This window comes from Cajanus cajan, chromosome 4, assembly GCF_000230855.2.
Source record: "Cajanus cajan strain Asha chromosome 4, NIPB_CcT2T_4, whole genome shotgun sequence".
NCBI lineage: Eukaryota > Viridiplantae > Streptophyta > Magnoliopsida > Fabales > Fabaceae > Cajanus > Cajanus cajan.
The window spans coordinates 56827381-56840221 of NC_138520.1; the positions used below are offsets into that span (position 1 = coordinate 56827381).

The window sequence follows — 12841 nt, forward strand, 5'->3', positions numbered from 1 at the left end:
TATGAGCAATGAACAATAGTGTAGTATTATTAGTAGAGAAAAAATGGAGAAGACAGGAGCATAGAAAAAAAAGATGAAAAACTCACTTGAAAATTCTTAAAACACTTGAAAAATCATTTCAAACAATCCTTCAAAATCCAATGGGTTTGGATGGGATTGTTTTATGAATCTGGTATTTATAGATAACACTAGAAAGTCTTTCAAAATCCCTCTCACACAACAATCCTTTAAAATCCTTAAATTTTTGAATACCAATGGATTGTTTTTAAGTTGTAAAAAATCTCAAATGAATACCAGTGGGTTTTAATGGACTCTTTAAAAAATCCTAAAAATCCAGATTGAATACCACTGGATTGTTTTTAAGTGACATAAAATCCTTATTGAATACCAATGAACTTTTTTACTCAAAAAAAGTCTTTTAAAATCCTACGAAATCCTAAACCAATACACCCCCCTTAGGCATGGCAACGGGGCGGGGCGGGGGCGGGTTTTACGTTCCCCGCCCCCGCCCTCGCAAATTTAAACTGCCCCCGCCCCCGCCCCCGATACCCGCCGGGGGTAAAATCTAGGTCCCCATCCCCACCCCGGCGGGGTTCGGGTTTCCCCACCCCGCCCCCGCCCCCGCTCCTATTTTTTTTTATTCTTTTTTATTTTAAATAAATATGAACAATTTATAAAAAATAAAAGAAAAAAAATAATATAAAATTTTACATATAAATATTTCTAATTTTGGTTTATATATATATAAAAATAATTTTTTAATTATATTATTAAGCGGGGCGTGGGCGGGGCGGGTATGGGGGCGGGGGCGGGGTGGGTATTAACATCCCCGTCCCTGCCCCCCGCCCCCGATTTTATCAATCGGGGAAAACCCGAACCCGAACCCGATAAACATGGGTTTTTCCCGTCCAAATCGGGGCGGGTTCGGGCAGGTACCCACGGGGACGGGTTAGATTGCCATGCCTAATCATACTCGTTGAACCGGTCACCTGATCAAACCATCAACTTTGATACCATGTCCATCTTCTTGTTTGAACAATGTGGGACTTTGCTTGCATCCCAACAATAGATATTGCCTATCTTATTTTCTCAATGTATTTTACTAAATTAGGTGATGTTGTTTAATTAACTAATTTTGATATTTAAAATTAATGTCAAGATTTAAAAAATTTAACAAATAAGATTGTTCAATTACAAATATATTTGTCAAAATTTTAATATCTAAAAAATTGTCCAATCATAAGTGTTTGCCTTTTTGTTTTTGCATAGAAATAAAGAGAAAATTAATCACCTACCTTGATAAAAGACATGGTAGAGAATTCGTGTCCATTCCATGAAGTATTTCACTTTTTTGTTCTTTAAAAGCAAAATAAGGCTTCACATATTGGTTTTAAAAAACATATGATGTAAAGAAATATTTTTATATTTTTTATGAAATTAAAGTGTGAGATAGTACACAATATTTTGAGATAATTTACTACACATTTTAAATGAAAATTTTTCACAATGTATGAGGTACACATTCCCTTGCCTTTGGATTAAATATTTAATAGAAACATGAGAAAAAAAAAATAACAACCTTTTACCATGGAAACGAAATTGTCATAAATTAAGAAATTCTTTTTTTGCATGAGCTCTCATTTGGCACCAGCTTACAATATCTATAAATACCCCTAGATAGTTATTTAGTGCCTTGCATAAATTTTAAATTTTGTTCAAACCATTTACTTACTTGTAAATTCCAAAACCATGCTACAACAGCAATCATTTCACATGTGTTGAATTCACATTCAGTTATGTTAGTTATATCTTTATAAAGTCTTCCATTATAAAAGTAATAAACATGACCTCTATATGTGCACCAACGTTTCTAAACGATTTCTTAGGCTTTCATCAAATACGTACCAAATCTCCACAATGGTCAATAATGTGTCTTCTTTTCATATGGTATGCCATATTTATACTTTATTTGTTATTCAAATATACTTAATGTAAGTATTTGTTTTAATCATTTGTTTGAACTATCTATATAGGCTTACCTAAAAGAATAGTGTCATGAACATAATTTGTAGCTAACAATGTAATACCTTGTTCATCTACAGGATAGCACGAACTTTATATCTAAAACAATGATACTTTCATTATCAATATTGTTGGTTCTACCAAGCACATCGTATTCACTATATCAAAAGCCTACAAATCATATCAATACAGCTACTTTTATATCTTAAAGTTTTGAAATCGGACCAGGATCTATCGCTTCAAGAACATTTATGAATATAGAATTTCCAAAAGGTCATGTTGGAATTAAGAGTTTCAATGCTAAATTAGTTGATCACAAAGGAAAACTCTATACCATCTTATGAAACTTACCTTCACCACTGGTTTGCAATAAAGTATATTGAAAATGTTACTATGTCAAGCAGTCCTAAACTTTTTCGCAACGAGGATTTAATTTACCAAAGAAATGAAGGCCCGTGCAATGGATTTATTCTTCCACATTATTGGGAATTTAGAGTTGAATCACGAGGAACAACCTCAAATATTCCTTATCCTTTTGCAATAGAATTGGGTAACCCTTCAAAAGTTCCAAACGGATATGAAGAGAAATGGTTGCTCAACAACATGGCCATTGATATACATGGTGCACAAGATAAGAAAGGTTGCACTCAATGTAGATGTGACCTTTTAAGTCTTCCAAAGGATTTTTATAATGTCACAAGGGATATTCATAACCAACCATTTACAAATTATAAAGGAGGACTCTTTTGTTGTCTAGACAATGTACAATGCAAGCTAAGTGAGGGTTTTCAAGGTACAAAGAGAAAGATTTCCTTAAGATACAAAATAAGTTGGGTGGATTGGAATGAATATCAAGTACCAATTAAGGTTTATATACTTGATTCAACTAATAAAGTGACATCAAATGGTTCCAAAACAATTCACGATTGTCAGGAGACAAGTTATTTAGTATAATGCTTTATAAAAATAAAAATTAGATTTTTCAATCTCCATTTGAGTGAATGAATGACAAAGATTCAATTCCTTGCGGGTAGAGTACACCATTCCAAAAACTTTTGGTAGTGAATGTTTTTAACAACTTAAGTTTCAAGGACTATTATCACAACACCTTCCAAATTCACGAACTAAATTGGGTTTACTCAATAAAATAAATAAATTAAACATAGCATTTTACAAGAATAAAATTTTTCATTTAATTCAAAAGTGTTTAATTTTCATTCATCCCTATGGAAAAGTTTCACGAAAAACATAAGTAAACTTTTCTTGAAAACAATGTATTTTAATAATATTATTTTTTAATTAGTAGATCAAATGTATGAAACTAACTTTCCTAATTTTAGATTCTTGAAAAAATAAAAAATTAAAAAAAGAAAATCTTTGTACCAAATACCTCCTAAAAAAACATACAAGAAAGCGGAGAGCCAATTTACTTGTAAGTAATTTTTTATCCATTAAAATTATAATGATAACGTCAAAATTGAAACCTAAGACTTGCATATTACTCCAATCCCACCACAAGGCCAACGCTAGTTTTTACATGATAAGAAACTCAGGTAAACCGGGAAAAAGTTAGTTGAAACGCTCAGTACATCGCATCATTATTAATACATACGATAATACAAGCTGCTCCGTGGTATTATTCACAATAATATAACAATTATTATTAAGAGTGTAACAAACATTATCATAGATCACAGACAAACTCCTAGAATATGTACATTCCCGAATATGTTCAAACAGCCAGGTACAAGATTCTTACCATCAAGGTGTAACAGTATTGCTAGCACCTAATGCAATGACAGAAAATAGCCACGGATTGCGACAAGCTGGAGACAAATTCAGTTGAGACATAAAAACATTTTCAAGTTGGCATACAATAGGAAAACCACATTGGCCTTGTGGAATTGAGAATTCCCCAACCAATTGACTAGCAAACTCCTTGAAGCATTGCATTATTTGCTTCTCTCAATGGAAGACCATGGACTTTTGTTGAGCTCAATTTTTCAGTTGGTGCCTTCAGAGTCACTGTGGTTATCTTCTCCATCATCAAACAATGCAGCGCCATCTGCAGTAATTTCTAAGTTTCCTACAGACCCCAGGTCCATAGAAGTGTCCCCTAATTGTGCTGTGGCCAGCCTCAACATTATGTTCTGAAGAACGTTGGGTTCTACAAGCTTGAATTTGTGCTCTGAGGTGTGTTGTTGGTTGAATCGACCGGGAAGCTTGGACCGGGTTGCATAGCAATCACCACAAAGATCAAAACCCATCTTCTCTTTACAGTCAATGCATCTATATCTATCTCCAATTATGGGAAACATCTGTACAGAGAAGTCACACGTTACCAGACTGCACAAAATTATAAGCATAATATTCCAGTGATATAAAAAATTAACAAAAAGAGAAGTAAATAAATCTTTTCAGCTAGGCATCTCAAATAATGACAACAATAATACACAAAATATGGCTTTCAACAGAATGCAATTGCCAGGTGAAAATCAACTTGAAAACAAAAATAATGAAAATTACTAATGAGATAAGTATCTGTGAAAGCATCATTAATTGGGTGTAGATGATCATCTCTAACCATTTGAAAATGCATGAGTATTTAAGTTGGCAATGTGCGGCAAATAAGCAAGTTACAATGACAGGTTTGTAGCTAGAACAGGGAATTTATAACCCTTTGTGAACATGTGAGACTCGCAGTGTCAATTACATGTCAGTACCTAGCAGTTAACACATGACAAGCAATCACATAAAATGATCGCCACCTGTCTAGGTCAATGAAATAGAGAACTTTGATGAAGTGTATGTCCTAGTATAGCACACACACAAAAAAAAAAAAAAAGAATATAACATGCATAAAAGAAAACAAAAGGAAATGGAAAACAAAACAACACATGAACAAAAATCCTAGATATGATGGACTACATAGAGGTTTTACCCCGCAAAAATCACAACCAACTCCAATGTGAACTTTTGAGTCAGGATCGGTCCACCAATCTATACTTCCTCCTTTGTTACCATTATCCAATGAACCTGAAAGAAAACAAATACATAGTAACTAGAAGAATATGATAAAAAAAAATAAAAAAATAGAATAATAATCAAAGAACACCAAATTGTAGAACAATAAATCAACAAATTGGGAAATCTTTAGAAAATGCCTTATATTATTGGTTTATGGTATTTAAGATTATCGCTTAAGACATCATAGGAGTGATTTCCATATTTTGATATATTCCATATTTGTTTGCTTATTTTATTAAAATTAGGAATCTAATATTTAGCATAAATAGGGGTTATACATGAACTCTCAAACAGGTCAAAGCATAACAAATATTCTAACATATTCTTAAAGAAAAACTGAAAGTTATACACATCTATTCCAATATTTTTACCCAAAGTTGTATGCTACAAGATATCAGTCATGAAAAATAAATGTACGCTAATAATATACATACCAGAAGAAGGGATCTCAGGTTTGACTTTGATTTGCCTCTGTTCAAAGGCATCTCTCCGTTGTCCATATTCTTCAGGAAATTGTTCCTCCAAAAAGTGATCCAACTCCAAACACACTTTTGGAAATCCTCTGGGATGTGGACTTTGACAAACTTGACATCTAAGCATCTCATCATCTATGTTCATGACACAAGCTTGACAGTATACTGTAGGGAATGAGGAAAAGTAGAAAAAGAATTATAAAAAATAAAAAATAAAAAATTAAGTGATCTATTGTTGATAATATCAATCAATATAATTGAGAGGAAAAGAAAACTTGAATGCATTGAGTACCATGACCACAATTAAGAACTACAGGATGAAAGAGCAGTTGCTTGCACATTGTACACATCACATCTGCAACTGATAATTTCTGTTGTGGAGAAAGCTCTTCCTGAGGAATTTTTTTTTCTTTAGCAGGAGTTCTAATATCAGGCTTTCCATCAGAATAGACAGTGCCTTCATCTCCTTCATGGGCAGTGGGCCCTGATTGCTCCACGCATTCAGAAGTTCCCACATTGCAAGAGTTGGATGTCAAATTCGTAATAGAGGAGGAAGAAGGGATACCAGAATGACCAAATTTAGCTTGCGATTCACAAGTATCAGGATCAAATTGAGGGGAGTAGAACCCTGATTTATTTTCTTCCTCTGAAACAAGATGTGAATAGGAATGGTTGATAAAATTATCCCAAGTAGACAAAAGGATAATACATATAAAAAAAATGTTGCCCTATACCTAGAAATACTCTCCCTTCTATATGTATTCTAGCAAATTGAAGGGGATTATTTACTATATATATATATATATATATATATATATCATATTATTAGATATTATAAAATTCAATAATGTAGATAATGATAAATAGCAACAAATCGAAAAATTTGTCGAGTGAAATCTCACTTGACAAACTTTACAATCCTATTACCAATATCTACATTATTGAAAAATATAATATCTAATAGTATTATGTATATATACGGCAAATAAACCCCCTTCAATTTGCTAGAATACATATAGAAGGGAGAGTATTTCTGGGTATAAGGTGGCATTTTTTTATATGTAATTTTTTTATGCTAAATAAAAATTCACTAGAAAATGGAATCAAAGAAGGAAGAGAAAACTGCATTCTCAGGAAGTGTACAAGGAATACCAAGAATATAAATGCAATCAAAAAAACACAATCATATTATAAAGTTTTGGATATCCATAAAACAAGAGAACATAGAATTCAAAAACAGAGCAGCTAAAAGTTTATCCATGCTAGGCCTAGTTTGGGTGGTAAACTTCTGCAGAAGTATTATAGGAATGAAAAATAGAAAGAAAAAATGAAATAAGTTTCTCTGTAAACTAAAATCAGCTTATGTATAAAGCTAATTTGTAGAAACTCTCTTCTATTAGTTATTCCAAAATCTTATTTTTAACTTATGCATAAGCTAGTTTTAGCTCCCTTCCTATGTTTTTCTCCTAGAAATGTTTTCCTATCATCTACTCTGAAAGCTAAGTGCATAACATGATTCCATCTTAGGTAAGAAGTTTGGTTCATTTTACACGCTATCTCTTCTCCTATAAGTGCCTTTGAGAAGTTTATCTAAACTAAGCCAAATTCTACTTAGTCCAAGACACATGGATGCTTCTATATGGTTGCTGGTATCAAGCAAGTATATAATACTACCTCCAGTCCTAATTATAAACAACACAAGACAAATCATCAAAACTAAGAAAAGTAATTAAATTAATTATTTTTAATTAATGATAGCATAAATTCAAATTTTGTTCCAAAGATATCCTTTGTTTCTAAGTGATTGCTATATTTAATGTCAATACTCATAATCCAATGAATATGGCATGAGTGAATCTATAAGACAGACTTAATAATAAATTAAGGGTATAACAAAATTTATCCCTGAATAACTTTAAAAACTGTTGATTGTAACTTATAATAATTAGGACCAAATAAAAATCTAATTTATTGCTTAAAATTAGGAGTAGAGGTAGTAATAAACAACATTAAATCAACCTAAAATCAGCCTATTTACATTATTCTAACATTTCCCTTCAAGTTGAACCATATAATAACATGGCATAGAACAATATTTATACTATGTGACAAGACATAAATATGATTTGTGATTACCAACCTTATTACCATAATTACATAGTAGTATACAACAGTCAACATGAAATCAACCTATAGGTATCTTATTTACATTATTTCCAAGAGATACATCATATATGTGGGCAGGATAATATTAAAAGAAGAAAAAATTCAGTAGCATATGTGTTAGGGTGAAGCTTAGTTATGTACTGCAACGAGCTGATATGACTTAAGAATAAGCCAGTCCACTGAAAATGCAACATTTTGCCACAAAGTCCTTGTACTCTTCAAATATCTTTTGCTTTCTCAATGTACTCAAGTATTAGATCATTTGTACTTTTTAAATTTTTATATTATATATCTTTCCGTACTAATACCCTATGTTCTTTTGTACCAGCATCTTCACCAATACATGCAATAATATCCTAGTATTATATGATTTCCTCATATAAAGCAGGCTTTATTACATCATGATATGAGTTAATACTGACAACTTTATAATAGTATTGACAATTTCTTCTAGAGAAACTAAAAAAACTAATAATGTTAATATTTTATACATTTGCGGTAATTTGCAGAAATACATTTAAGGGATTCTCCATATGTTTGAGCAGCTTAACGTATTTCCCTTTTCTACAAGCATTTCACTATTGAAGACATTGTTGCACTTAGTGTCTCAGTTACTAAGAGAAGCTGAACTATATAGAAAATCCTAAAGAGCAGCTACTAGGTGCAAAATGATGAACAAGGAGCTCACAAATCATAAGAGTGAAGAGAAAACAAATGTTCAGACAGCTTATGAGCCACAATCCATTAGAGAAGAAAACCTAAATTGACACACTAAGGGGATGAGAGCAATCCAAGATTCCAAGGAAAAAAAAAGAAATTAGACAGCTACTTTAGAGTGGGAGGATTAGAATAATTTTCTTCATAACAAATTCTTTTACTAGGTCCCTTGGGTGTTGATAAGAAGAAAACCCTTTATCACAAGAAAGGAAGCCACTACCAGAGGAGGAAGGTATAATAATATCATAAACTGAAGTAATTTCAAAGTTATGGGTTTGTGCTCCCTTTTTGGCTTATTTTATTAGCATCAGATTGAAAGTATAATTTGACTAACTCAATGGATATAGTTTACTTTTTACTTCATACGGGTGGATTGGAATGGAATAAAAATGTTATTCTATTGTTTAGACATTTTATAATGGAATGAAACAAATATTTCATTCAAATGTTTGGAAAAAGAATGGGATGGGATGCTCTAACCTTTTAATTCTCATATTATATTTATTTTAAATATATTATTTTTAGGAGACTGATGATTAAGATAAAATAGTCATTTTATAACCTAAAATTTTGTTCCATCAAGTGCACCCCAAATTTAAGGGGAAGAAAATTGGTGTTAAGAAATGAAATAGAATGGATCAAGATCCATCTTCTTCCATTATGTTCTGTTTCTACTTTTACAAACCAAACAATGGAACAACTTCTCCCTCCACTCCACTCTATCCCTCTCCATTCCACCCTCTACCACCAATCCAAACACATCCTAAGAGTCTAAGAGAATCATGGCGTGGATTGAAAAGGTCATTCAAAACACTCAACTCATCTTCTGTTTAGTTGAAGAACCAATAAGAAACAATTTGATATCAGATCCAGTTGGTGGTCTGGCATACGTGAATTCAAGGACATGGAAATAAAAGCTTTGGATGGAGGTTAGGTACCTAGCCCAATTGACGACTAGCACAGCAAAACCCAAGCATTATGCTACGAAATGAGGTTGGCTACATGGACTAATTGATTGAGGACTTGACAGCATTGCGATCTACTAAAAAGAAAATTTTCAGTATTTAGTGCATGGTCTTTTTTAGCAGTTACTTTTAATCTTTTGTTAGGTCTTCCTCTACCTTTTATAGTTGAACTATCATCCCTTTGATTCACTTTTCTCACTAGAATCAATATTGATCTTCTTCTCCCGTAACCAAACAACCTTAAATGAGTTTCCATAAACTTTTCCTTAATATATGCTACCCCAACATTTTTCCCATAATAATCAATCATGTTGTGATGCATTGAGTGCACAGCTTGAATGGATCACCATTAATAGATAACCATGGTAATTTTAGAAACACCGTTGTATTCAATGCATTGCAAAATAAATCATCAAGACTGTATAAGAAACATTGCATATGTATATTTAATATGCTCATGCATAAGCCGTTAGAGAAAGAGACATACCAAGAGTTTGGTTCTCCCTTCTCTTGTAAGCAACAGTATAGATCTTAAGAAGCAAAAAGTGAAGCATTTGGCAGACTGTTGGGAAGTGATAGTATTGATTCCTACATACTGGACATTGAGACTCACGCAGACAGTTCATTGAATTATAGACACACCAGAAACAGCATATATGACCACAAGCTGCAAATAGAGAGGAAAAAGGACTGAGAATTTATTACACTAAAAACATATTCATATGTATTTCTATAAAACAATGCTGCCTTACATAGCACAATGGGCTTGTATAATAGATCCCTGCATAATGAAAGTAAAGTTAAATCAGTAAATACAATTTGAAAAATAAAATATAGCAGCTCATACACCAACTTAAAATGGAACAATATGATCCTTTTCACTTTAAAAAACAGATTAAAAATTCCAAAGCTCGTGAATGTAAAACCTCTAATCCTGCATCAAGGGGCAAGATTTTTGGGTTTTGGAGTCAAATTTTTATTTTTCAAATAAAAATTAAAAAATGAGAAATTATTACTCTGAGTTATTCCTTTTCTTTGCATTCACAACTCGTTCAATGAATTTGGTATTCAATTGAAATTTCATATATAAAATGCTGGTATACTAACTTCAGATCAAGAAGGGGGAAAAAGCCTTGGAATTGTTCACATCAACTATGCCTGATTCAAGAATAAATTTCTTCCAAAAGAAATTAAATTAAATTAAATCAAAGGCATCCTTGGTGACCCTTTTGAAATATGAATTAGAATTCAAGCATAAAATTGAGCCTTGATGATGAACATAGCAAAGGGTGCTTCACTTTCCTCTCTTGTCTTTGGAAACATAAGAATCTGAGAAGTAAACAAAAAAATATGCAATTGAAAGAGACTTACAGACAAACGCAGCAATTAAAGGAATCGGGGATTTCTTCTTGTTCATTTTCTGCAAAGATTCGATCTCTGAATGCGTTGTTCTCCATTTTCTGAATGTTCAACAACGCAGAGAGAGAATGCGGTATCACAGGGAAATCAGGATAGGAACAACGAAGCTGTTCTACAATATATATTTAATTACTGGCATTAAAAAATTAAAATGTCGAAGTAGTCTCAATTATTAGTTATTCTACCAGAATTTTAAAACGGTTATTTATGAATAAAAAAATATTATATTATTTTTGTTCTTAATTACTTACCGTAAAAAAAGCGTCGAATTAGTTAATGTTTTTTATCAATGACTAGCAGGAAAAAGGCACTCCGTGCCTATATTGTATTAAAATAAAAAATAAAAAATAAGAAGTTACTCATAAAAAGATAGTTATTAAAAAATAAATAAAGAATAAAATGATCCATATAAAAATAAAAAGATATAATAATTATACATAGATAAATATTAGAAATTTTAGAAGATATAAGTTTTTTTTTTTACATTCAAGGTATAATAGTAATAAGTAAAGTAAAATTATTTATACGATTTTATTATTTATCTAGTGGGCCCGAGGCACTTCGTATTGAATAATTCATGCAAAGGGGATATGTTTATACGAATCGAAAGGAACAAAAATAGTTCGTGCATATTTGTTCCTCTATTCGTTTCTATCATATATTTTTTTCTTGTAAAATTATTTATACGATTGTATTATTTATCTAGTAGACAAAAGGCACTACGTGTCTGCATTGTATTAAAAAAAATTAAAAATAAAAATAAAAAATGAAAAGTTACTCATAAAAATATAATTATTAAAAAATAAACAAAGGATAAAATGGTCCTTATAAAAATGAAAACCAAAAATAGTTATTGACAATGATATCCCCTTTATATATTAGTATAGATTTATTAGTTTGAAGTTTTTAAATTTGATTAAAAATAATTTTTTTATTTTTTAAAATAAAAGGGTATAATGGTCAAAAAAAGTGGAGACCAAGGTAGTTACCGAAAAGGGTATCCCCTTTATATATTAGTATAGATCGAAAGGAAAAAAAATATTTCGTGCATATTTGTTCCTCCATTCGTTTCTATCATATATGTTTTCTTGTAAAATTATTTATACGATTGTATTATTTATCTAGTAGAAAAAAGGCACTACGTGTCTGCATTGTATTAAAAAAAATAAAAATAAAAATAAAAAATGAAAATTTGCTCATAAAAATATAATTATTAAAAATAAACAAAGGATAAAATGGTTCATATAAAAATGAAAACCAAAAATAGTTATTGACAATGATATCCCCTTTATATATTAGTATAGATTTATTAGTTTGAAGTTTTTAAATTTGATTAAAAATAATTTTTCTTATTTTTTAAAATAAAAGGGTATAATGGTCAAAAAAAGTGGAGACCAAGGTAGTTACCAAAAAGAGTATCCCCTTTATATATTAGTATAGATTAGTTATTCTACATGAACTTTGAACTGTTATATGTGAATAAAAAATTAAATATTATTTAATATTTTTATTATATATTATCCATATATGAAATAGCTAATAAATATTATTTAATATATGTACTAGCATCTATAATTAAAAATAATAATGTTTTATTAACAAAAATCATGTCCTACAATTATAGATTAGCTTATAGTAGTTGATTTCGTATTACGTTAAGAATATATATATATAGCGACTAATCATGATCTCTATACTTACGAAATCACTTACTAGTAACATGAAATACAACACTTATCTAAGGTTTACATAATTATAGATCTTAGAAAATATTGTAATATATATATATATATATGGTAATCCAAACTATAATATATGATCCTAGGTGTCACTCAAGTAACTACAACAAAACTAGAAGTAGCCCTCCAACTACATTGTCATCTATCAGCGTGGCTCATCACACGCCCGACTCCTTAAGCTTAACCTTGTTTGCTCTCACATAAATATGATCATCACATTCCAATCATTAGGAAACATGTAAGGATAAACTAGATTTCCAAAATAATAAGCGTATACAAGTATAGAGAAAAAACAAATATACCATCAACAAAA

The 12841-nt window shown here is 31.0% G+C and overlaps 1 protein-coding gene across 1 annotated transcript; it reads right to left on the reverse strand.

The window, feature by feature from the left end:
* Positions 1 to 3636: 3636 nt before the first annotated feature.
* Positions 3637 to 10907, reverse strand: LOC109812873 (E3 ubiquitin-protein ligase PRT1). Its single transcript, XM_020376939.3, has 7 exons — positions 10742 to 10907; positions 10123 to 10151; positions 9858 to 10037; positions 5815 to 6168; positions 5484 to 5687; positions 4964 to 5058; positions 3637 to 4340 (listed from the first exon to the last, which is right to left on the reverse strand). Exons 1-7 carry the CDS (start codon positions 10825 to 10827, stop codon positions 4026 to 4028), a joined length of 1263 nt encoding a protein of 420 aa, XP_020232528.1. The 5' UTR covers positions 10828 to 10907; the 3' UTR covers positions 3637 to 4025.
* Between the last annotated feature and the right edge of the window lie 1934 nt (positions 10908 to 12841).

Excerpts from the sequence above, each read along its gene's own strand:
- LOC109812873 (XM_020376939.3), bottom strand. The coding sequence starts at position 10,827 with ATGGAGAACAACGCATTCAGAGATCGAATCTTTGCAGAAAATGAACAA. Across the intron at positions 5,059-5,483 it reads ACCTGAGATCCCTTCTTCTG|GTTCATTGGATAATGGTAAC; the intron begins GTATGTATATTA and ends GTTTTCTTTCAG. Across the intron at positions 4,341-4,963 it reads TTGGTTGTGATTTTTGCGGG|ATGTTTCCCATAATTGGAGA; the intron begins GTAAAACCTCTA and ends TTCTCTGTACAG.